Raw genomic sequence first — 26,397 nt, forward strand, 5'->3', positions numbered from 1 at the left:
ACCTGAGACTGCACAGAGTGGAAGATGAGTGCAGCGCCGGCTAATTTAAAAGGAGGAAGCCTCTTTGTGTGGATTATTATCATGTTTTGGACTAAATAAAAAGGAAGCCGTGGGCAGGCTATTCGGACAGTAAGGAGTTCAAGCTTTAAAGTTTGTTAAAGCAGGCAGGCTAACTTAAACTGATTTATCTGAATGTGTGTTTCAGTGAAGATACCTATAATAGGACTACATCATTAAAACTGAGTGTGAAAAGTGTTCAGCTTCACTACATTGCACTGCTTTTAGCCATCGGCTAACAGGGAACAATCTGTCAATTCTTGTCAATTGTTGTGCAGCATTACATGGACTTTCCAAATGAGACCACTATTTTTGTTGTTGTTGTTGTTGTTGTGTTGTTGTTGTTGTTGGTGGTGGTGGTGGTGTGTGTGGGGCATAGGCCTGCCACAGAGCTCAGACTGCACTAAAAGTACATGTCGTCACACTTGTGTGTTCGGTTGACAGCTCCTCTAACTTAAAACACCTTCCTACGTGCCTGCTTCTGACTTCAAGCATTCCCATTGCCACAGTTGGCCAGTTCCTTACCTGCTGCCTTTGGCTCACTCATCTAAACACCTGTGCAGCCAGCGCCTCTTCAGCACGCCCACCTGGCAGTCAGTGTGGCACTTAAGCTGCTCTCTCACATCCATTGGCAGATTGCAGATTGTTCTTCGCCTTCATGCAAGACTCTCCAACAATCACGTTCGGACTGTTTTCCCAGAATCGACCCTGTCAGTTTTTGACCTCGTCTGCTCTCCAACGCCCTGGTAAATACCTTGTGTACCTGACTACCTCTATTGTCTTGCCCTTTTTGGATTTGATATGGAGCCAGTTGGAAGAAATGCGAAAACATCTTTTCCACTAATTGGATTTGTCCAGCTTCTATGAACTTTGGAACACAACATTTTGGGACTGTGGATTTTACATTGGAAGTGCATTAGGAAGAACCCCTTTGAGCAGGAATTAATCATTCCAGCAAATGAAACACTTTCAATGTACATATGTGCAGCAGTGAAGAACTTGAAACACTGCAAACCTCTCAGTAGTGAGGGGAACTGAAGGTGCGGGGGGGGGGGGGTGGGGGTGGGGGGGGGGTAAGCGGATAAAAGGAGGGTTTTACAGAGCCAGAGTCAACATTGACTGCAGATATGGGATCGAGAAGGAGGTTGTGTCGGACTCAGCTGTGTCTGCTGGCCTTTCTGGCCTTTTCCTCTCTGACTGATGCATCTCAATTGTAAGTTGACCCATCCTATCTTCACACACCCTGAACGTCTGTTCTAAATTACTTTGAGGTTGAAAAATGAAAATGAAACTTCAGCTTGTCTTGGCTGCAATTCTGTCATGACAATAATTCTCAGTACGCCACTTTTACAGCTAAATTTCCAACAAGAGCAATGTTTTCCTTGTTGCTTTCAAAGAGAATTCATATGTATAATTTTCAAATGGCCCATTGATTCATTACAGTTAGCTTCTGTGACAAAATGGGGCACACTGCCCTTCGAACTAATTGTATTTCCATAATAATCGAGTAATTGTGTGTGAATATCCTGTCAATTGTTGTAACCTCATCATAATTTCCTTTGAATGATCTGATACTGTCGTAATGCCCAAAAAATTGATAATAAACACTAACATGTGTTCAGCAAACAGTTAGAGCTCATCAGCTGTGACTTTCTTTTCTCAAACACATCCACACCACAGGAGGCAAGTCTTAGTTGTATATCATGTAATTATCACAGTTCTCACTTAAGTTGGGTGAAATGTGAGTGTCCAGTAGAGAGGATTTACATTTTATTCATTTCGAGAATAGCTCCTAAGTATATATGAATTTGTACATGTCTTTTCCATCAGTATTACTGTTTTGGGGGCTTTCTGTCAAATAATGTCCTCATGGGCTTCACAGGCCCAGACACATCCAAGCTCTCTTGGAAGACCAGTAAAAAATGGAAGAAACCTTGGAAGTGGCCTAACAAAGAAATGTGTAGATGTGAGAAACATGTGAACAAAACTAGTTTTGATAGACACAGACTGATTGGGAGTGTCAATGGCAAATGAAATATAGAAACACAATTTAAGGGGATGTTGTCATACAGACGCAAGATTACTTATATTTTTGGCTCCTTTTGTGTGTCAAATGAAACTGCTTGGTACAAATCAGTACGATGATTATAGCTGATGCTTTAAGAATTACAAAATGCACTTATGCAACAGACAAAAAATGTAATGGGAGCAAAGATAAGTCAAGGCATTTTCTGCATTTCCGGTAAAGGCTACAGAGTATTGATTCGGTATCAGTTTAGCTTTGTTTCGTTTCACCCATGTTTGTTTAGCTTAGGTCAAAGTACAGTATTCTTCCAAACGACGCCAGAAAATTTACCTAAATGTTGAGTTTGCACAGTGGTGCATAACAACAAACACAGCAGTGATGAAATGTTTTATTGATCCAGTGCTGGATCTTAGTCAAGGTAATCAATATATCACTCATTACGTGTAAAGTCCATGTTGAAGAGCACAATCCGCATCCTATGTTTATGTCCAAGTACCTAAAAAAAGTTAAGTTGTAGTCTGTCTTAAGTGCTATTTAGCCAATGTTAACTTGCTAAACTATGATGGTGAACATAGTAGCCATACCTGCTTACAAGGGATAAGGACAACAAAAACTCACAGTATGATAATAACTCAAAAAGTCCACTTGGAAAATAGCCCATCAAATAATTTTTTTTTTAGATTAGAAAAATCTGAACTTTCTGTTTTACTGACCTAAAACGCTGTTTGTGTGCAAACAAGAGGCTCAAATGCAGAGGAAAATATCCATACGTGTGTGGTCAAGGCCTTAGGCTTTGCTGAATGTGTTTGGTGTTAACGTCAAATATTTGTGAAAATGCATGGAAAATAAAAACTTTAAAAGTTCTTTATATCAGACATAACATTTCAAGCGCAGCAAACAGCTGTTTGCTATGTAAAGAAATGATGGAGAAATGGTGTCCAGAATGAAGTCATGCTCCCTCTGTGTGCTGTTATCTGAGCTACTCTGTTCTTTGTTTTGCTCACTGGGCGGCCATGCATGCTGTTGGTGCATGTGGGCAAGTAGTGGTTTTGGTTATGGTTAGGATAACCCCTCAGGAAATGTATGTAAGTCTATGTAATGTCCCCATAAGTCATGTATACACAACTCCTGAACATCCTGAGCAGCAGCAAAGCTCTGTACAAGCAGCACTACATACATATACATATACATATACATACACATACACATACACATACACATACACATACACATACACATACACATACACATACACATATACATATACATATACATATACATATTTCTCTTTCCAGGGAGGTGATGTCTGCCCCCAACCTGCTGCGAGTAGGAAGACCAGAAAACATCTTTGTGGAAATTCAGGATTGCGTGTTTGAACAAAACACCAATGTTGACATCATCGTGTACAACTTTCCAACCAAGACCAAAATGCTGGCATCAACATCTGTGAGCCTTACAAAGGCAAAACAATTCCAGGACTTTGGAAAAATTACGGTACTGTAGAAATCCTGAAGGATAATACTGATTTAAAATCGAGATCGTTGTGGTAATGTATTTCACTCTGAAATAACAGAAGTACAGTGCACTGAAAGCCTTGTGGTGGAACAGGACCGTTGTTGGCCTTGATCACTCTCACGCTTATTCAGACTCCCTGTTGTTCAGTCTTAGCCTGTTTTCGAAAAGGCCTGACAGTATTTACGTATGTGCATTGCATATTGGTTTTATTCTAATTTTGACAAAATCATGCTGTTCAAACTGGTTTTGAGCAGACTATTATTAAGATTAAGAGGATTCTTACGTTTGTTTTTTGTGAAGAGCTTTTTTCCTATAATGTACAACAATGGATCACATTGTATAATTTGGTTTAATTTGGATTCTTAGCATAAATCATTTTGATTATTTTAGATGTGATTGAGCAGAGGTGGAAAAACAACAAAATTGAGTCGTCCTAATATGTATTCAGTCAGATGAAGAGAGGATATTAAATTGTCTTTCTTGAGGTTTTAAAAAGGTATTTAAACATATTACCTTTGATTTCAAAAAGGATGCAGATACCATGTAGGTATAACTACAGGGTGCACTGAGTCCAGTGCACAGAATCCCTTCCCATGTGTGTGTGTGTGTGTGTGTGTGTGTGTGTGTGTGTGTGTGTGTGTGTGTGTAACGATAACCTGGTCAGTTCACAGCAACACAGTTCAGCGACATTTAAACTACGGAGCCAGTTTTGGAAAAGACAAGTGACGGAGGGAAACTCAGATCCTGCAGCCTGTTACACTGACAAACATCTGAGCAGATGTGATGCACAACAGCAGTGATTTATATTTATCCTGTGCATCAGTGACTCTGCAATTTGAACAGACTGCGTTTTACCTGTGCATTCGACCTGCCAGTGATCGGCCGTGCATGGTGTGTGGAGGAGACAGAACATGACGCAAGAGGAGTTCAGAGACCATTAAGTGTTTTTCAGAGTTTAACACTTAGCATTTTGGGGAGAAAAGTCTCTTTGAAGGTAGAAGGTGAATATTTCAGAGAAGGGTATGGATGTATTATGTTAGGGGAGGTAAACTTTATTTTAACTTCAGCTTTATTTTGGTTGCCTCCGCTGTACATTGCACAAACAGAAAACAGATTTTAAAATCTTATTCAGCATTCAGAGCTGCTAATGATATACTGCCCTCATCCTGCTACTCACTTATTCTGTGTCTCATCATCCTCAGATCCCTGCTGATGAGTTCAGTAAGGATCCCAACATGAAGCAGTATGTGTACCTGCAAGCTCAGTTCCCTAACCAACTTCTGGAGAAGATTGTCTTAGTCTCCTTCCAGTCTGGCTACATCTTCATCCAGACTGACAAGACCCTCTATACCCCCAACAGCAAAAGTGAGTCCAGTAGCACGTCACTGTTGCAAACCTGCCCTCGTTACATGTCTCGATAGTATAAGGCTGTGAAGCACCACTGATTATCAGATTGTCTTATGTAGCATAGGATGCAACCCTATGCTGTTTTTCTAGGTGTTGAGCGTATAATTCATGAAATGAATCTCACCAGTTTTAAAAATTGTCCAGGATTTTGAAACTCCTGCCATCACTTGTTTGGTCTTAAGCTATATGTTTCCTCGCAATGCAAGCAGATGACAGTGGACATGGAATAAGTGGTATAATATAAGCGACTGCTTTCTCTTTCTGTCTTTCTCTGGCAGTCTATTACAGGATGTTTGCAGTGACGCCTGGCATGGAGCCTGTGGAGACGGCCTTTCAATATGATACTGGAATTAACATCGAGATTGAGGTATTGTATTTTACACTGAACAAAAATATAAACACAACACTTTTGTTTTTCCAACATCCAACCGGCATCACAATCCCAGACCACGTGTAACCACACCAGCCCAGGACCTCCACATCCAACCAGCCACCCAGACAGCTGCTGCAACAATCGGTTTGCATAACCAAAGAATTTCTGCACAAACTGTCAGAAACCGTCTCGGGGAAGCTCATCTGCATGCTCGTCGTCCTCATCAGGGTCTCGACCTGACTGCAGTTCGTCATTGTAAGCAACTTGAGTGGGCAAATGCTCACATTCGATGGCGTCTGGCACGTTGGAGAGGTGTTCTCTTCACGGATGAATCCTAGTTTTCACTGTTCTGGGCAAATGGCAGACAGCGTGTGTGGCGTCGTGTGGGTGAGCCTTTTGCTGATGTCATCGTTGTAGATCGAGGGGCCCATGGTCGGTGGGGTTATGGTACGGGCAGGTATGTTATGGACAATGAACACAGGAGCATATTATTGATGGCATTTTGAATGCACAGAGATACTGTGACGAGATCCTGAGGCCCATCGTTGTGCCATTCATCCACGACCATCACCTCATGTTGCAGCATGATAATGCACGGCCCCATTTGCAAGGGTCTGTAGACAATTCCTGGAAGCTGAAAACATCCCAGTTTGTGCATGGCCAGCATATTCACCAGACATGTCACCCATTGACCATGTTTGGGATGCTCTGGATCGGCGTATACGACAGTATGTTCCAGTTCCTGAAATTTCCCCTCGTGGGACTAATAAAGGAATATTGAATTGAATTCCTGCCAATGTCCAGCAACATCGCACAGCCATTGAAGAGGAGTGGACCAACATTCCACAGGCCACAATCAACAACCTGATCAACTCTATGCTAAGGAGATGTCTTGCACTGTGTGAGGCAAATGGTGGTCACACCAGATGCTGACTGGTTTTCTGACCCCCCCCCCCAGACCTCGGCAAAGGGAAGGTGTTCACTAACACAGATTTAGACAGATTTGTGAACAATATTTGAGAGAAATGGATCTTTTGTGTATATAGAAAATGTTTTAGATCTTTGAGTTCATGAAAAATGGGAGCAAAAACAAAAGTGCCGCGTTTATATTTTTGGTCAGTGTATACTGTATAGTGCAGAACTGAAAGTAGTATAATCAGTTATCAATGGGAGTACAAAATGTCTCTTGAGGAGCTCCAAATACATCCATCCAGTAAAGGACTCACTCTGCATGGCCTTCCAAAGCTTATCAGCATGAACCCTCAAAAGATAAATGGGCAAATTTAAAAAGTAACTTAAATTAACAAGAGAACCAACCACACAGACAGTGGCCTGAAAAGAAACATCTAAAGAAATCAGAAAATTGGTGCTGTTTGCTGTTAATAATGTTTAATGTTTTTTATTTTTAGGACCCAAGCGGCGTCATTGTCCAAACTGTTCCTGTCTCTCTGAGATCAGGGATTCACTCTGGATCTTACCGTCTTGGTACTGTCGTCAGGTGAGGTATTTCCTACTGTCCTTGTCCTGCTCGATGTCAAAGGCCCAGGTCACTGCACAGTAAGCTGTGTTGGACTCTCAGACACAGTCCTGAAGTGGTTCAAGTCCAGGACAGGAGCCAGTTTATCCAAACTGATAATTGTTTTCATGGCAGACCAACATGATATGTGGAGTTCCCTCAATCAGTCCGTGAGCTTCTTGTTTAATATTTAGATGCTTCCAACAGGGAAAATTATAAACTAAACTTGCCTTGTTGTGCCCTTTGGGTTTAACACTGGTGTCAGTTTGCCACACATGAAGCATGTATGTGAAGTGGGAATAAACTGTGGGCATATATTCTCAGCACACACACCACAAAGAGAGCTGAATCCATGGAGGACTGACAGATGAGCTGGAGGAGGCAGCTGACAGGCGCTCGGAGGAAAGGAGGGACTGTGAACTGAGTGGGCAACAGACACCCACTGTCCCCAAACAGATGTAACCATACTGGCCCATACAGCGGCTCTGGATGTGTCATAAGCCCCTAGTGACACTCTCCAGGCCTCTTTGTTACCTGTAGTCTGTTTTGTGATCAATATTCTGAACCTTTGATTTGTGGCTGCGATGTGATCTTGTGTGTGTGTGTCTGTGTGTAGTCCTGGACTGTGGAAGGTGGTGGCGAAGTTCCGCAACATCCCACAGCAGAGCTTCAGTGCAGAGTTTGAGGTCAAAGAATACGGTGAGTCCCTCATTGACCGCTGACACCTTTAAAACTTTGACTTCTCATCTGATTGGACATGCAATGAAATGTTTTCTATTTTTCAGTGCTGCCCAGTTTTGAGGTTAAACTGACACCTCTGAGCCGCTTCTTCTACGTGGACAGTCAAGAGCTCATCGTCGACATCAAAGCTATGTGTGTGAAGGTTTTTGTTTTGCAGCTTTAGAGATCACTAGGGTGTATTAGGAAGCGAGATTAATTGGTTTTCAGTGACAGAAGGTCACTTATGCTGCACACCTACGCTCAAAGTTTTAGGTTTACATCAGCTCTAGTTCTCTGTGAGCAATATAGATTCTCAGCTGAGGAAATACATTAAACTGGCTGAGCTGTACACATGTAATGAACAAAGACGTGTATTTACTGCAGCGCAAACTGGATGCATCGTATTGTGTTTTTTGTTTTTTTCGGTCATCATTTTCCATGCACTAAAAGAATGATGAAGATGATAACTACACACCACTTTGTATTATGTCTGTTTTACACTGCTGGTACTGTTGCTAATAGAACACAATAGATTAGAAACTTGATTAGTCATTGGTATTTATGACAGATAATATTCAATCAATAAAATTAATTTCCCCTCGAGACTAAAGTGATCTCCACATGTCCTTCATTAGGGGACAGACCTAAATGCAGTTCAAGAGTAAAGTGTATAAACATGCTTAGATAGATTAACAAAGGTCTCTTCACATTTGAAGTAAATGGGAGGTAGTGACAGACACTGTAGTGCATCCAGCGGTAAAATACATCCTGTATATTAACACACGATCAGCAGTTTTCTGCCATCATTCCTCTCTTTTGACAGTGTTGCTTTTTGCTATAATATATTTGTATATCCTTCTTAACTCCATTATAAACCTGTTGCTTTGACTGAAGGGTGTAACTCACGATCTGTTCATTTTATGCAGAAGTTGACTCATATGACACACAGCGACTGGGGTTTTAGGTTTTATCGAGCCAGCTAATGCAATGAAGGCCTGACTATGGCGAACTTGCTTCATAGTAAACCCTTCAGGTTTGTTTGCTCTGTTATTTCCTGATTGTGGGGTTAACCACTGACTTGTGATTTTAGATATCTGTTGGGTGAACAGGTGGATGGGACGGCCTATGCGGTATTTGGGGTTTTGCGAGAGGGTCAAAAAAAGAGCTTTCCAGGCTCTCTTCAGAGAGTGCAGGTGAGCTGATATTTACTGTTTTCATGTATCAGTCAATTTGTATTGTACAAAAATGTGCCTGACTTTAGTCTTTTGCGCTTTCTTTTGCACTGAAACAAAGGACAAACCTCAAACTTGTTCACCAATTTGGCATCAACAGTGCCAAAAAATCTTCAAGACTCGGGACTTTACTGTTTTCCACATGTCTGCTGTTGCAATATTACAGCTGCATTGGTAGATCCACATGTCCAAATCCATCAGCGATACTGCAGTTGGATTTATTACAGGCTGAATCAACAATTTGTACATTCAGAAAATAAACCCACAGACTGTTTACTGACTGTATTTCAAAGTGCGTTTTTTTGTATTATGTCCTAATAGATTGTGGGAGGACATGGAGTGGTCACACTGAAGAGAGAGCACATCACACAGACCTTCAACAACATCAGAGACCTGATGGGGAGCTCCATATTTCTATCTGTCAGTGTGCTGACGGAGAATGGTAAGAAAATGTGTGTGTGTGCGTGTGTGTGTGTGTGTGTGTGTGTGTGTTAAATAAGTTTCATTGTGCGTATGATCATACTGATTCAACTGTCTGAAATAATCATTAGTATCAAGAGTGTTTTCATTACTATTATGATCTTTGTTTCATCCACCAAGGGGGTTATTTTTTTGGTTGGTGTGTTTGTGTGTCAGTCAGCAGGATTACAGAAAGACTACTGGCCTGATTTTCATGAAACTTGGTGGAAAGATGTAGCATGGGCCAAGAAAGAATCCGTTCAATTTTGGAGGGGATGCCAAATCACAAGGCGGCTACATGAAGCATTTTTCACTTTAATATTCTGAGGAAGGGGATTTGGATTTGACAAAATAATGCAATATATTTTTAAATCCAGTAGAGGGCAGTGAAGTTCAATAGTGACAGAACAGCCAATCGTAGAAATACAGTGACTCCGTATCACAGCTGTGATGATGAGATTCAGCTAGACACAACCATATTTTGACCTAATTCCAATAGCTTTGGAAGTGTATCCAGACATATGTATGTTGATGCAGATTTGCATACATCATAAAAAAGTGGACTGTTGGCCTTGGTCTGCCCTTCTAGTCTATTATGTGATTTAGGTAAGATTATAGACCATGTTTTATTTCTCCTTTTTTTGAGGATTTAATGGCTTTAATGTATAATGTCCTCCAGCTCTGTTAACTTCTTCTGTTTGGATGAATTGAGGAGACTTGCGTTGTGTTTTAGTATGGGAGCTTTTTTTGTGACAGATTTTATTTGCAGAGCTCAGAAGAAAGGACAAAATGTCACAGATTTTTAAATAGATGATTGTAATATGCATTTATCATGACAGGTGGTGAAATGGTGGAGGCAGAGTTGAGAGGTATCCAGGTTGTCTCATCACTGTACACCATCCACTTCAAGAAAACGCCCAAATATTTCAAACCAGGAATGTCCTTTGATGTTGCGGTAATGTTGTTATTTAAATTTACATTTACGCAAATTCATAAAGAAAAAAACAACACAAAGACAGCTATGTCCTCACAAATATACTGCTCTTTAAATAACCCATTATTGCACACACTGGGTCAAAACTGTTATCTTAATTTTACTGGAATAAAGATATTACAGGATTTCTATAAGAATATTAGATTGTTCCTAAACACATTTTGATGAGATTTAATTGGGTTTAACTAAATGATTTCTGATAGTTCAGCTGTTTGTATCTGTGAAGGCAGGTTGAAGTTGTGAATCCAGACGGCACTCCGGCACAAGGTGTTCCTGTGGTGGTTAACCCGGGTGAGATACAGGGCTTCACCACAGCCCATGGCATGGCAGGGCTTACCATCAATACAGGAATCATTCAACGGCTGACTATTACAGTATGTCTTTAGCATTGTTTAATTTTCATTTCAACTTTTGCACGACAGCAATATTTGGCAAAAACACAACATAAAAGAATGGGCAGCAGGGGATGGTAACACTACAGCAATTGTGAGCCACTTTAGAAGTTATAGTTAATCATAACTGTGTGAATTTAATTGCAGGCAAGCACCAGAGATCCTCATATTTCACGTGAAAGACAGGCATCAGCCACAATGGTGGCCCTCCCATATACCACGAAAAGCAACAACTACCTCCACATAGGTGAGGGACATCCTGAAGTAAAGTCAGTGGTGATGGTGGTGTCAGTGCTGCCGAACTACTATGAACAAGACACTCCTAACTGTCTAGTACTAATTGTGGAATGTCGTTGTTACAGGTGTGGATACAACTGAAGTAGAATTAGGGGATAACATAAAAATCATGCTCAACCTCAACAGGCCGCAATATAGACAAGTTGACATCACATACCTGGTGAGAGATGTTTTGCACCTGTGTACGTGTGTGTTGGTGATCATGCTTGAGTGTCTGCGCTGTATGTACACTCGAATTTATGTACTGATGTGTACATCTGTGTTCCCAGCTTTTGAGCAGAGGTCAGCTGGTGAAATATGGCCGATACGAGACAAGAGGCCAAGTACTGATTGCCTTGGTACTTCCTATTACCAAAGACTTGCTGCCATCGTTCCGCTTCATAGCCTACTACCATACAAATGACAATGAAGTGGTGTCAGACTCTGTTTGGGTGGATGTCAAGGACTCCTGCATGGGCTCGGTGAGACACAACACTGATGGCGGATAAGCCAGACACCCACACAGTAACTGATGAAGTTGAAGGCATACAGATGTGCTTTCGTAAAAGCAAATCTGTTCTTCCTTTCTTCCGTCTTTAGTTGAAGGTGGAATCAACGAGACCCGTTAGCTCCTACGAGCCTCGCAGGATGTTTGGCCTGAAGGTCACTGGAGATCCAGAGGCCACAGTGGGACTGGTGTCAGTTGACAAAGGCGTCTATGTCCTGAACAACAAGCACCGCCTCACCCAGAAAAAGGTGATTTCTTTATTCTTTCTGTCTTTTAAAATGTGCTAACACAGTGCTAAGCTGACCTGAGAGCAGCTCTCAGTAGCAGGTTGTTGCTTTGCAGCTGAATGATTTCATGTTGTAGGTTGTCAGAAACATCAGCTGGTTCCACATTAAACAGCAAATATGTTCAGCTCATGTTGTTTACTTTTCATGTCGTTAACCCTCTCACCAAACTCAGCAGCAGTGTAATCAGATGTCATAGCAGACTTTTGTTGCTGCAGAGAAAGAAAATAAACTTTAATTTCACTTCAAATGATTTAACATTTGAAAGCAGGGAGCTGAGAAGCTGTCTGGAGCTTGAGGTTCAGCTCTGAGAAGTTCTTGATCATTTTCATCATCAAATTATAATAATAATAATAATTTAAAAAAAAAAAACGTTATTTATGTAGCATTTTTCTTGTTACATGAGGGAGTGTCCGTCAAAAATAACTTTGTTAATGTGAGAGTAAACGTTACTTCAACCTCTGCTGGTGTGCTATTCAACTTGCATAACTGAGCCTTGTCTGATTGTATTTCCGTGTGATGGCTTCCTCTTTGCTCAGGTGTGGGAGATTGTAGAGAAGTACGACACAGGCTGCACACCTGGTGGAGGGAAGGACAGCATGAGTGTGTTCTATGATGCTGGGCTGTTGTTCGAGTCCACTGCTTCTGGGACTCCATATCGACAAGGTGATGCTGCTTCATTCTCCACTCTGACTCTTTTCCTCCTTTTACTGCTCTTATTCTAAATAGTTATGTTTAGAGTTTACTAGTGACTTAAGGGGACAGCAGTTTTTGAAAATGGTCCAGTATTGAGCAGCAAGAGTGCTGCTGCTGCAAAATGGGCTGCAATCTCATTCTGTACATCCACTTTTTTTGCTACTGACATTATGGAAAGAATCCCTGCAGAGACAGACCTTCATTTTAATGAGTAAGATCCTTTTTTAAAAACTAGAAACAGCCATTATGTCACTCTCCTTAAAGCCACCAGACTCCATTGACAGAAACACGCATTCAAACGCGATAAACACAAGGCTGAGGAGTTAAAGCAGTTGTTCCTTCGTGTGTTTTTTTTAATAATGCATTTTATTGTGTTTGGATACAGGGACATTAATGTGTCAAATTACCCCTCCTTATTCTAACAGTATGACACGACAGACAGCATGTAGACTGGGTTTATGCTTATACTATACAGATTTAAGGTGTCCAGCCTCAAGCAGGAGCAAACGAGCCAGCACCATAATGGACTTCCACTCAAGTTTCGGTAAGAATCATCGCTCAAGTTACCCAATAATCACATCATCACTGAGCTTGTGCATGCCAGTTCGTGTGAATATGGCTACAGCAGCTCCTACTTGTTGTGACTATGTTCTGGTTAGATTGCTCAAACCATTTATTATAGGTAGATGGTTGTTACGGCCATTTATTAATTTTCTCTGTTAACGGAAGGGACTGGGGAGGCCCTGGATAATTGATAAAAATCAATGAAAATTGCTACCTTTTTAACGACACTTCAGGTGAGGAGGATTACAGTTACATGGACAGCGCTGAAATCATTTCTCGCAGCAGGTTCCCTGACAGTTGGCTGTGGGCAGATATCGAACTGCCTCCTTGCCCTCGAAACACACCGAACTGGTGAGATGACAGAAATATACACACAGTCATATCACGTCAAAAATTTCAGCTTTAGTGGAATTTCTTTTCCACTGAAGCTGATAACACTTGTCTTTGTTTCAGTTTTTCCACGTCATTCGTTAAAAATGTTCCTTTGCAAGATTCAGTCACAACCTGGCAGCTCACTGGCATCAGTCTGTCAAGAACTCATGGTGAGTGACTTTTCCGTTTTCTTTTCTTTAAATTCATTGTGGCTATACAGGCTTTCTTTGAGCAGATAACTGCATTTTTTTGGTTTGATCCTGTTTCAGTCCTTTGTTGTATTTCCCCCCTCTTATTCCCTACAAGCTGTCAAAGAGCATCAAAATGCCAACACGTCTATAACGTTCCAATACATTTGTTTGTGTGTTTGATGAAACTTTCAGTTCCTATTGAAGAGTTGTAACGACATGACACATAAATGGATTTTTACAATATATACACAATATATATGATTCAGTGTGAAATATCCTTTGAGGATTCAGTCGGTTAATGAAGATTTTGATTTTAAACACTTATTATGCTGCACCACTTCACATCTTCTTCCCCTCATTCTCTTCCTTCTGTTTTACTTCATGTTTATTTTTTTCTTGATTTTAAAGGTATCTGTGTCAGTGAACCATTAGAGGTCATTGTCCGGAAGGACTTCTACATTGATCTCAGACTGCCATACTCTGCTGTCCGTGGAGAGCAGCTAGAAATTAAGGCTATCCTCCATAACTACAGCCCAGATTCTATCACGGTGAGCCTGGCGTACTCAGCTCTTGTGTTTAAGGACAGATGGCAAGTTTATTATGAAAATTACTCCTTGCAAATGCTCAGTGCAGTTTTTAATTTGAATTAGGAAATTTAAAGGAAATTGCGTGTGATTCAAAAATTAACTCCAGCAGTGCACATCATCAACCTCTGTTGATGTTGTGCATCTCCACATTTTATACTCACAATCTTCTTGTTAGAGGAATAGTTAAACATTTAGGGAAATCTGCTTATTTGTATTCTTTCCAAGACTAAGAGAAGAACTTATGTTAAGTGTGGAGCTGAAGTCAGGACATAGTTAGCCTAGCTTAGCACTACTCCAGACACTGAACCGGTGGCCACAAACACAGCAGCTAGTTTGCTCATGATGCAGCAGAATCCTGTGTACACTGGCAGCAAAGAAAGCAAAAAGAAACTGTCCCGAATGTAACGTGCATAAAATGGCACATTGTTGTCTACACTTTGTTTTTTGTTTGAATTGCTAGAATCTTTGCCAGCATCATCAAATTCAGAATGAATGTTTATTTTATGTTTATTTGTTTTACACAGGGCCCCAACTTTTTTTAGGATCTTGGTTCTAAGTAGTGCGATTAAAAGGGGCTCGTGGGTGCAGGAGCCTGCTTTCCCTGTTTCCAGTCTTAGCTAAGCTAACTAGCTGTTGGCTGTACCTTTATATTCAACAAAAAACTATGAAAGTAGCATCAATCTTCTCATCTTACTCCCCACCGAAAAGGTAATAAGGGTATTTCCAAAGATGTTGATGGTTTAATTTAATGGTAGATATCATTATTCCTGTCACTGTCCTAAATTTAATAAAGCTTTAGGCAAGACATGGCAGCTTTATGGCACATTTCAATCATAATTAAAAGTGCTACATAGCCAAAGAAAAGTGTTAGAAAGACATTTCAAAATGAGCAACAAAACACTGAATAAAATCAATTAACATAAAATAAAAGCAAATTTTAAAAAAACACAAAAAATTAGGCACACAAAATTTTGAGACAAAAATCAAATAAAATATGGTTACAGTGTAGTAATTAATTGTAAGTTGCTCTAAATACAATAATGGAAATGAAAGTGCAATAAAGAAAAGAATCAATCAAAGGCAACGGTTTTAACTTAGATAGAAGTGACGAGAGTCAGGGTGAAAAGTAAGCAAGCATATGCTTGAAAAAATTTTGGAAGGAAATACACAGTATTTACAGTACTACAGTACTGTACACTGTTTCAACCAATGTTCATTATACAACATGAAATATTGGCTAAATTCTTCAGTTAATCCCAGTACTTGGTATGTCATACAGTAATAAAGTTTTCTTTTGTTAAACCAATTTCATTCTGTACTGTAAATTTAATATAGGGAATTTTTCATGTCCTTATGCTTGAATTGTGTGTTTGTGTGTTTCAATGATTGTAATGGTGGAGTGAGTGATCCCTGGAAACATCACTTTTGTAAAACACACCTGTGATTCAGATCTCTTTCTTCTTCCACCCCTCCACCCTTACCTGTTTCAGGTGCGTGTGGACCTGATTGAGGAGGAGCATATGTGCAGTGTAGCTTCTAACCTTGGGAGGTATCGTCAGGACGTTAGAGTTGGACCCCAATCTACAAGATCTGTACCCTTCATCATTATTCCCATGAAGGAAGGACAACATCGCATTGAGGTCAAAGCAGCTGTTAAAGACTCGTCTCTCAATGATGGAATCATGAAGATGCTGCAGGTGGTGGTAAGAGAAACACAGTCTGTATTCTCTGAAGTTAAGTTATGAAGCAGCACAAGATTTAAACTTGACATTTACATCACAAACCTGTACAGCAACTGTCTGATTTGCATGCAAGTGTGGCCGATTCAAGCCTGCTGCACCAACATTGGACTGATGAGTATTATAGACAATGACTCCAACCCATCTACCTATAGATTAATCAACACATTTACTATTAACCAATTTAAGGAGCAGATTGAACATCTTTCATGGGATACTGTTTTGGACTTGGATGACCCACAGAGGGCATACACCGTATTCATTAATAAAGTAATTAAATCCTACAATGTTGCCTTTCCTGAAAAGAATAGGAATTCTCAGTCTCACTCTAAACCAACAAAGCCATGGGTAACCATAGGAATTATCAAGTCCCTTAGAAATAAACACAAACTATACAAAAAATATCTCTCTAATCCTACTCCATTTCATGATAGGCAATTTATACAATACAGAAACAAATTAAATCATATTATTAGGGGGGCTAAGAAACATTATTTCAGTACCGAACTCTCCAAGTGTAAAGATAACACGAGGGCACTCTGGTGTATCATTAATAAAATTCTCAACAAAAGAAAAACACAGAAATCTTTTCCCAATGAATTTAGAATCAATGGATTACTAATAAAGGATCCTATAATTATAGCCCACAACTTTAATCAGTTTTTCACCGAAGTGGGACCAGCATTGGCCTCTAAAATTCCTGTGGTCAATGACAGCCCACTTCAATTTATAACACCACCCCTTACTGGTGGACTTCATCTAAGCCCTGTTACCTGCAGTGAAGTCTCTGAGATATTAGGCTCTTTGAAGAACTCAGCTCCAGGTTATGATAATTTAAGTGCAGAGCTACTTAAAGTGGTTTCTGTTGCCATTATCAAACCACTGACACATATATTTAACTTTTTGGAATTGTGCCCCAGGAATTAAAAATGGCCAAAATCATTCCCATATAAAAAGCTGAAGATCCTGCAATATTTACTAACTACAGACCAATTTCCATTCTACCCTCTATTTCAAACATTCTTGAAAAGCTAGCCTATAACAGATTATTGAGCTACCTTGACAAGAATGAAATATTATACAAACATCAATATGGTTTTAGGAAATCTCGTTCTACCTACATGGCTATCACCCATCTTACTAATGAATTACATAGAGCCAATGATAACAAAGAACACACTATTGGAACTTTTTTTAGATTTGTCAAAAGTTTTTGACCCTGTAGATCACTTTATTTTGTTGCAAAAACTGAAATATTTGGGACTGCGTCAGCAAGCATTGTTGTGGTTTACCAGTTACTTGGACCACAGGAAACAATCTGTAAGGAGTGAACTCCCTTCCTCTCACTATAAAATGTGGTGTTCCCCAGGGATCTATCCTCGGGCCATTGTTATTTCTTATTTATATTAACGATTTGTCCAATGTATCAAATCAACTATCCAAAATTTTATTTGCTGACGCTACTAGTTTGTTTTTTTCCCATGGAAATCCTAATGTAATTGCGAAAGTTGTCAGTGAAGAATTAGATAAAGTCTCTAAATGGTTCAAAATCAACAAATTTTATTCTGTTTAGTAACAATCACAAGAAACTCGACGAGAATATAACAGTGTTGATTGATAATGTTTCAATAACTAATGTTGATTCGACTCGTTTTCTTGGTGTACTAATTGATAAAAACCTATCTTGGAAACCTCATATTTCACTTATTTCATCTAAAATTGCAAAAAATATTGGGATAATTGGAAAAATTCATTATCTTTTAAACACAAAAGTCTCCCTCAACCTATATTATTCTATGATTTATCCTTTTAGCAGCTACTGCAACATTGCCTGGGCCAGTACTCGCCAAACAAAACTGCAACCAATTTTTAAGTAACAAAAACAACTAATGAGGATCATTGCCCTTTCAGCCTCAAGAAGTCATTCATTACCTTTGTTTCGTAAATTCGGCATTCTCAATATTTATCAGATTAATAGTTTCCAAATTATTCAATTTGTATATGGTTCTTTAAATAAAACACTTCCCACTTTCTACATCATCTACACCATCCCAATTTAAGATCTCTTACAAAGGAACCAAGTTATGGAATTCACTTCCTCCCCACTTTGTTAAACTTTCTTATGAATCATTTAAAAAAATCAGTGAAAAATATCTTGCTGTATCAATAATACCCACCTGAGCTGTGTATGTGTGCGAGTGTGTGTGAGCGCGTGCTCCTGTGTGAGCTTCCAAGTGATTTTATACCTTTATGCATATGACAATATCCAATTTAATGTTTATCTAGGGAAGTCCTCTTGTCAAGCCCCTTGAGGGTTTTTTAGGACCTCCTTGCATGTTTCCCTTTTTTTCTTTTTAAAAAAGAAGTTCTTATATCAGTGATTGTCAATTTTTCTATGGTAATTGTAATGCTGACTTTTTAACATGTGCTAAAAATAAAATAAAATAAAAAAAATAAACAAATGAGAATCCAAGGAGGGTTGAATCAAGGGCATGTGTGACTGGTGGGGAGTCCCAGGCATTTACCCTCTGTGGGGTTGTGGGGTCATAAATACTTGGGACTCCCCACCACTCACCTAGAACTGAACAGGCCCCCTGGATGAAAGGTGAAATGTTTTCAGGTATCTAGATGCTACCCTCCTTGGATAACCATGACCTGGATGACTGGGAATCTGCACAGACATCTCCAGCTGAGAGGCTGTATTTAGACGCTACATGGGGGATGAAAATAATAATGTTTGATGCTCATTTTATTTGTGAATATCAAGTTTTTCAATCAAACTGGAAATAAGAGTAAGAATTTTAACTTTAACTTGCAAGCCCCATTGTATTTTGTCACACAGGTTTACTTAAAAATGGTTGGCATTTCTGAAGTATTCATTAACTGCTGTTTTTCCAGCCTGAAGGTGTACTGGTGAAAGCCTTGAATATTGTAAGGCTAGACCCTGCTACGAGAGGTGTTGGTAAGTTTCCTGTTGAAATAGCTGCATTCAGTAAAAAAACATTCTCTAAATTTGTAATTCCCTAATTTGCCAACTATCTCTCCCATTAGATGGTAGACAACAGGAAATCATCAATGTTGGAATTCCTCAGAGAGATTTGGTTCCCAACACACCTGTGAGCATGCAAATCTCTGTGACAGGTGAGCTCAAGGGACATATTTTTCTGAAACTGGAAACTCTAATTTTACCATGTAGCTAAATAGAGCAGGTTGAACTTTAAAATAGATCAGCAATATGACATCATTAGTTAGCAGGTTTAGCTAACTAACATCATAAACAAGCTGATGTTGCTCCATGATGTTCTGCTTTTTTGTTCATAGTGTAATATACGTGTAAAGTGTATAATTCAGATCTCAGTGAAATTAGTTCCTGCTTTATTTCTTGTATGGTCTGTGTGGTTGCTGTGGTCATACAGTGAGCTGCTGTGGCAAATTGTAAAGTTCAACTATCTTCAGCTCAGACTGCAGTGGAAAATAGTTGTGCACGGTCACAGCATATATACGTGCATCACTGTAAATTTGTTCTGTGGTAGAAGAGCATGTTTCAGGACACTGAAATGAAGCCTCAGCAAACAGAGACACTGTGTTCAGTCATATGTAAATCTTTCCATGCACACAATCATGCCATCCCAGCCAGGCTTTCCAAAGCTCTTTTGCTGTAATAATCATATTATCATAATCATATTTGTGTTTTGTGTTGGGATTTATGTTATTCAAAATTTTCAAGAATGTTATTTTTACTGCAAATGTGTATCTGTTACGTATATCGGTTATCAGTCCTGGATTACTAACAATTTGTAATGTTAGTTATTGTTATCAGCCCTTGTTTGACTCCTAGTCTGACCATTTGGAAATACAAGCACTATTTAATGGCAAAATGAGCAACAAAATTCATAAGCAAAATCTCAACTGCAGCTGCAGCTGCATTTGTGCTACCACTAACTTTGCATTAGTATGTTAATACGGCCCACTATGTTGTGTTTGCCAATGTAATGTGATTGTGTGCCTGTATATTCTCCTTTTTCATTGTTAATTGTTAATGTTGCCAAAGATGTCATTGCATTGTGGTTGCAAGTAACCACCTTGTGGGGACCTTTATCTGTGTCCACACAGGAAAAGACCCGATAAGTGAACTATTGCCAAATGTCATTAGTGGGAACTCTATGGGTTCTCTGATCTATGAGCCCAGAGGCTCTGGAGAGTCAAACATGATGCACATGACCCTGTCTGTCATTGCAACCATATATTTGGACCAAACCAACCAGTGGGAAACTGTGGGCTTACATAAACGAAGCGAGGCTCTCCAATACATCAAAACCGGTAAGCTTCATTTGTTAGTACAGGTACCAGAAATTATTGTTCAATGGAGGAGCCCAGTTTAATGAAACTCCTCAAGATTCAGCAGAGATGAATGGCAGTCATGAAAAAGCTTGTGTGTTTCTCTTTTGTTCAGGCTACCAAAATGAGCTTGCCTTCCGTAAAAATGATGGGTCTTTTTCTGTGTGGAGCAGTCACCAAAGTAGCACCTGGTGAGGCATCCAAACATCCATAAACTCATACATGAACATGTTTAAGTTCATTAACAACATTAACATGTTGTATGTGTGAAACGGTTACACCATCTCTCCTCTCTAAGGCTGACAGCTTATGTTGTCAAGGTGTTTGTCATGGCCAATAATCTGGTGGCAGTGCCAAGCAACGTCATCTGTGACGCTGTGAAGTTTCTGATTCTCAACGTACAACAACCTGACGGCATGTTCAGAGAAGTTGGAAGGGTGTCCCACAGAGAGATGACGGTGTGTGCGCTGATATTAGTGATAGCAGTTCTTTCTTAATCCTGGTGCTTCACATAAAATAAATAAATAAAAATAAAAAGACACTTTTCTCTGTGTGTGTGTGTGTGTGTGTGTGCGTACGTGGGCATGTGTAGGGTGATGTGTATGGTGCAGATTCAGGAGCCTCCATGACAGCCTTCTGCCTCATAGCTATGCAAGCGTCGCGAGTGATTTGTGCTGCCACTGTTAATGTGAGTATCTCACTTCCATTTGTTTTTTTCTCTTCTACCCTTTTCTTTTGTTTACTGATTTCTTCCTCTTGCTTTTGAAAAAAGTCCACTCATCAGTTTTCCTGATAAAGCAAACCACAGGAGAGTACAAGAGAGGGAACAATCAGGACTCAGGACAGCTAGAGAGTTTGTCTGCAAGGAAATGGACTAAAGGCAGCTACCGTCCACCATTCAGCAGGCTGGCCAAGCAGTCCGGATATGGTTCTTTCTAATCATTAGGTGTCTTTTCTTTTTTTCCAGAGACTTCCAGGCAGTATAAACAAAGCAGTGGCCTACCTGGAGAGGCATCTGCCCCACCTCACCAACCCATATGCTGTTGCCATGACATCATATGCCCTGGCCAATGAAAACAAAGTGAACCGGGAGATCCTCTTCAAGTTTGTCTCCACAGGTTTACGCACATGATATTTATAAAACATGATCAGAAGTAAGATCTGCTGTGTGATTACTTTGTAGGTGTCAGTGTGTGTATGTGTGCTTTTCAGGTCCAGACATACGGAAATGAACATGAAAGGTTTTGGGACGTGATCGGCAATGAAGCACAGTACTAAAAAGTGTGTGTGTGTGTGTGTGTGTGTGTGTGTCTGTGTGTGTGTCTGTGTGTGTGTGCTTGTGTGTGTACATGTTAGCGTTGTCCCACTGGCCGGTACCTCAGGGACATATTTACACACTGGAGACCACAGCTTACGCTCTTCTTGCTCTTGTCAGGGCCGAGGTGAGCATGTGCCACTTATGTGTGTCCCACAATACAAACAAAAACAGTCATAATCCATGTTACTACATTAAAAAAGCAGATGGGTCAAAACAGGCATTTTCCTTATGTTTTTGTGTCAATTACTATACATAACTGTAATTGCAATTTGCATGCTCACAATGACAAAACATGCTGATGGTTAGCACGTATTTGCTAATTAGTACTAAACACAAAGTGCAGCCTAGGGTGACATCTTGCATGAATGTCATTTTGCAGGTTTATGGTCATAAATGCAAGTCATTTTTTTATACCTTATGATGGCAATAAAAAACAGGATTATCAAAGGATAATCCACCCATGAATTGTGAAGATAATTCACTCTGAACCACTAATGTCAAACAAATTTTTGGCTCTAGGTAAAGTTTTATTAATCTTATAGTTGTTGAGATTAAAGTTGTTGCCTAAAAGTATCACAGAAACTTCTTAAACTGGAGTAAAAGGACAAGGGTTTGTCTTTTGCTGTAGTTTTCATGCTTCTTATTTTAAAAGAATAATGATTTCTTCTTCTCCATTCTTGCCCTCTATTGATAAAGGCCTTAGAAGATGCCAGACCTGTTGTCAGGTGGTTCAGTCAACAGCAGAAGGTGGGAGGAGGCTATGGATCAACTCAGGTAACACAGGACTCATGTCATTCTCTGTCTGGGAGCTTTTACTGTATGTGTGTATTTTTAAGCTTTTTAACGCTGTTTTGTCTGTTTTTTGTTAGATAATACGAGCTCAAGTTAAATTGACTATGTCTCTCTCTTCAGGCTACCCTCATGGTGTACCAGGCTGTAGCTGAGTACTGGGCCAGTGCTAAAGAACCAGAATATGATCTGAATGTGGACATATTGTTGTCAGACAGGTCAAAGCCTGAGAAGTACAACTTCAACAGCAACAACCACTACGCCACAAGAATATCTCAAGTGAGAATGCACACACACACACACACACACACACACACACACACACACACACACAGTATGAGCTACAAAGTCAGCGTTTCCAGCAGTGATCAGATAAGTACAGCAACTCAGACTCTGTTGGGAACAAACCTGGTGGCTGCATTCACTAGAGCCATTTTTGCGCTCACTTAACAATGAGTCATCCAACATGAAGCTGTAGTAACACAAATTCTTTCAGCTCAACCTGTATTTTAGAGGCTACACTCACAAAGTCAGTGCAACTCAGGCTTAATGTTCAACATACAATATCAGAGCTTCAGACCTGGTTTGGCAACCAACAGCTCCTGAGAAAAAAGTGTTTGGGCTTTAAGTTCAAATTCTTTTTTGTCATATCCACAGTCGTTACAGAGGAGCAGTCACTGGCAATGAAACTCTTAAATGTCAGGCTCCCTCCAGCAATGCTCAAACATTATATTTTAAAGAAACACACATGAAAGTTAAACAGAGAATCTGACAAATAAGACAGAAAATAGAGCAGCAATTAAGATCGAATGGATATCAAATAAATATAATGCAATAAAGAAGTGAGATCAGGGAAAAAACAGAGCTGCAGGGTTCTCATCACTCTCTGGATTTGTCCGAACAAGTGGCTCCTTCAATATGTTTCCATGCTAAAAATATAAAATTGGCTTTAACGTCAGAATTCTTCACTTTGGTGTGTATTTGTTTCAAATGATCTCTTGATCCCAGTGAAGATTTCTACTGATTGCCTTACCTTTGCATGTGTGTGTACTGAGTATGTTTGCTTGCACACATGCATATTTTAAATCTCAACAGATCAGTGGTATAAACCAGAATGTGAGCGTGACTGCCACAGGAAGTGGAGAAGCAACGCTGACTGTAAGTACAACACATTTTCTGTTTGATATTTAAGTGTCGTGTATTGCTGTGTCCTTCTTGAATCCTAGGTATAGATTATGGATGTATTCAAAATGTCTCATAGTTATTTTGGTGTGAATGATGTTGAAATGTCTTGTGCTGCACCAAACGATGCAGTGCCGGTGTTGGTCTTCCGTTTTAACCAGTAAAAAGGTTCAGTCATGATAGTGCAGTGAAAGCTTCCCTCAGCTCCTTGAGCTTCTTCTTTATGGTAAACTGTGATTGGTTAGTCTGCTTAGATGTATCAGCAAACCCTGGCATTGTTTACTTAGTAACTCACCGAGGAAAGGTCTCAGAACAAGGACAAGGAGTGTAGAACACTGATTAATTGCAGCCAATAGACAGACCAACATGTCAAAACAATAAGGCAAACACATGTTTGTTGTCTAGTCAACCTAAAAGCTGTGTACAGTATCCCCTGGAAGGTTGGCTGAACGGGATGATATCATGCATTTTAAATGAGAAGTGATACTCTTGTTTTCTAAAATTAGTTTTTGAATTTATCTTGCGCTGTTTTTGGGAGTCTGATCATTTCTGGCTGTTTTACAACAGGTGACGTCGCTTTATTACGCTCTGCCTAAAGAAAAGGAAAGTGACTGTCAGAGGTTTAACTTGTCAGTGCAGCTCCTCCCAGGTAATTTGGGATCCTCCTTCTCTTTCTGTCTGTTTTTCCGCTTGCTCTTGTTTGTTTTTATTTCAGCTGTCTTTGTCTTGCTTTTGTTTGGTTGGTTGGTTTTGCTGGCAAGTATTTTTCTTTTATGAGAGACACGATTAAACTAAAAACTCATCAAATACTTTGCTTCTGCAGAGAAACTGCATGACGATGAGACTGTCTACAAGCTGAAAATAGAGGTTTTGTAAGTACAATGCAGAGATAACATTTTCTACAACCATGACCACCGACATTGTTTCATTTCTTCACGCTAGATGTTTGATTCATTCTTGTATTGTTGTTCATTTTTTACTCTAGTTTTGATTTTCCTGCTCTCTGTGCCCCAAAATCTGCACAGGTTAAGAAATGTTGTCTATTACTCTGTCCCAGCCTACCTTTCCCCATCGTTTAACGTGATATTTGAAAACCTTTTAAAGCTTCAAGATTGTTGGATTTTAGATTGCACAAAGGGCTTATTATTATTATTATTTTAATCATGCTGTCCCTTTCCTGTACAGGTTTAGGGACAGGGAGCGTGATGCATCCATGTCAGTCCTGGAAATTGGCTTGCTAACTGGCTTCAGTGCTAACATGAATGACCTTCACATAGTAAGAGTTTATATATACACAAACACATAAACATACAGGCTCAGACAGTCTTCTAATTCTTGTGTGTGTGTGTGTGTGTGTGTGTGTGTGTGTGTGTGTGTGTGTGTGTGTGTAGCTGTCCAGACAACCTGCCTACACCATTGCAAACTATGAGATGGACAGATATCTGTCAGAAAGAGGCTCACTCATCATTTACCTGGACAAGGTAAGACTTCCCTCTGTCCCCTTTCCTCTCTGGTTCCCTTTATGAAATTCAAGTAAGTTTATTAAGAAGAAGAAGGAACATTTAAGATCGTGTTGTCCTGTTTCGCCTTTATTGTTGTCTTGTTTTTATCTTTATATATTTGCACACAGTGTGGAGCTGTGAAAAATGATATTTCGATCCCTCTTTAAATTGAGGTCAGGTTGACTTTTAATTCTTCATACTCACCCAGTGGAGCTCCTCAGTTATATCAATAGACCTCAAAAGAGTTACTTGGTGATCTCTCCCAAAATGCAGGAAACTGTACCCTGATTTGTCAGCGGTCAGTAAACACTCACTGGGTCTGTCGGCCATTAAAGGGTCAGTTCACCAAAATTATCTCATGGTATTTTTTAAAAATGCCATTGAGAAAATTACATTTACCCATGTAACCTGTCAGTTTGTGAATGTTTATTTCATGGGCGAAAAAAACAGCTGAAGTCAAGTTGTGTTTCTCTCTCTCTCTCTCTCTCTCTCTCTCTCTCTCTCTCTCTCTCTCTCTCTCACACACACACACACACACACACACACACACGCACACACACACACACACACACATACACATACTGCACCCTTGTTGGACATCTCTCCACAGATTTCTCACACACGACCAGAGGAGATCACTTTTAGGATCCATCAGCAGCTGAGAGTAGGCGTCTTACAACCAGCCGCTGTGTCCGTCTATGAATACTATGGACGTGAGTCTCCTCCACTCTTAGAAATGTGTGCAAGCTCAGACAGACAGAAATCTCATGCCTGAACCACAAAGCCTTTTGTTTGTCAGTGATGTGTTTTCAGCTTGGTCAGTTAACAATTTCTTTATTGCCCCAAATAAATAATCTACTCTGAAGATGACTAGTATTGCTGCAAATAAAATAAACAAAATGAAAATCTTATTTAATTATTAGATTTCATCAATCCTTAAGATGAATTAATATTAACAACATTTTTAAGATATTTAATGTACATTTGCTGATGTGCTGTAATCAATCAACACAAAATACTTTAAATGTAAATGTCTTTTTTCCCTATAGCAGAGACGCAGTGTGTGAGGTTCTACCACCCATATGCAGGACATGGACAGCTACCGAGACTGTGTACGAAAGACGAATGCAGATGTGCTGACGGTAAATCAGTTACAATTACAATTTGTCATTTGGCAGTTTTGATGCGTTGATCGATAATCATTGCCATATGAAAAAAATGAAAAAAAATAAAAAAATAAATTTTTGTTATTTCAATCACAGTTAACTGTCAAAAACCAGTCTTGCCCCCTTTAACACACATGCAACTAATTAAAAGAAAGCACATCGTAGCCATTCTATTTGACTTTAGAGATCATTCA

At 39.7% G+C, this 26,397-nt stretch overlaps 1 protein-coding gene across 1 annotated transcript in view; it reads left to right on the forward strand.

Annotated features, from left to right (window-relative positions):
• The first annotated feature begins 1,184 nt into the window (after window positions 1–1,184).
• The window catches only part of LOC139339943 (complement C3-like), a 30,775-nt gene continuing 5,562 nt past the window's right edge, over window positions 1,185–26,397 (forward strand). The window contains exons 1-37 of the mRNA XM_070975410.1: window positions 1,185–1,270; window positions 3,379–3,577; window positions 4,801–4,963; window positions 5,284–5,372; window positions 6,788–6,876; window positions 7,511–7,593; window positions 7,680–7,767; window positions 8,705–8,807; window positions 9,168–9,288; window positions 10,145–10,260; window positions 10,530–10,673; window positions 10,839–10,938; window positions 11,054–11,148; window positions 11,258–11,449; window positions 11,568–11,723; window positions 12,299–12,433; window positions 13,258–13,370; window positions 13,473–13,561; window positions 13,991–14,130; window positions 15,660–15,872; window positions 18,807–18,870; window positions 18,960–19,049; window positions 20,022–20,228; window positions 20,362–20,437; window positions 20,545–20,704; window positions 20,839–20,934; window positions 21,214–21,364; window positions 21,603–21,688; window positions 22,261–22,338; window positions 22,477–22,632; window positions 23,449–23,511; window positions 24,103–24,184; window positions 24,359–24,407; window positions 24,721–24,811; window positions 24,927–25,016; window positions 25,648–25,750; window positions 26,090–26,179. Of these exons, the coding sequence (XP_070831511.1) occupies window positions 1,185–1,270; window positions 3,379–3,577; window positions 4,801–4,963; window positions 5,284–5,372; window positions 6,788–6,876; window positions 7,511–7,593; window positions 7,680–7,767; window positions 8,705–8,807; window positions 9,168–9,288; window positions 10,145–10,260; window positions 10,530–10,673; window positions 10,839–10,938; window positions 11,054–11,148; window positions 11,258–11,449; window positions 11,568–11,723; window positions 12,299–12,433; window positions 13,258–13,370; window positions 13,473–13,561; window positions 13,991–14,130; window positions 15,660–15,872; window positions 18,807–18,870; window positions 18,960–19,049; window positions 20,022–20,228; window positions 20,362–20,437; window positions 20,545–20,704; window positions 20,839–20,934; window positions 21,214–21,364; window positions 21,603–21,688; window positions 22,261–22,338; window positions 22,477–22,632; window positions 23,449–23,511; window positions 24,103–24,184; window positions 24,359–24,407; window positions 24,721–24,811; window positions 24,927–25,016; window positions 25,648–25,750; window positions 26,090–26,179 (4,246 nt within the window). The remainder of the gene's footprint in view (window positions 1,271–3,378; window positions 3,578–4,800; window positions 4,964–5,283; window positions 5,373–6,787; window positions 6,877–7,510; window positions 7,594–7,679; window positions 7,768–8,704; window positions 8,808–9,167; window positions 9,289–10,144; window positions 10,261–10,529; window positions 10,674–10,838; window positions 10,939–11,053; window positions 11,149–11,257; window positions 11,450–11,567; window positions 11,724–12,298; window positions 12,434–13,257; window positions 13,371–13,472; window positions 13,562–13,990; window positions 14,131–15,659; window positions 15,873–18,806; window positions 18,871–18,959; window positions 19,050–20,021; window positions 20,229–20,361; window positions 20,438–20,544; window positions 20,705–20,838; window positions 20,935–21,213; window positions 21,365–21,602; window positions 21,689–22,260; window positions 22,339–22,476; window positions 22,633–23,448; window positions 23,512–24,102; window positions 24,185–24,358; window positions 24,408–24,720; window positions 24,812–24,926; window positions 25,017–25,647; window positions 25,751–26,089; window positions 26,180–26,397) is intronic.

The sequence above is a fragment of the Chaetodon trifascialis genome, chromosome 2 (assembly GCF_039877785.1).
Source record: "Chaetodon trifascialis isolate fChaTrf1 chromosome 2, fChaTrf1.hap1, whole genome shotgun sequence".
In the NCBI taxonomy this organism is placed as follows: Eukaryota; Metazoa; Chordata; class Actinopteri; order Chaetodontiformes; family Chaetodontidae; genus Chaetodon; species Chaetodon trifascialis.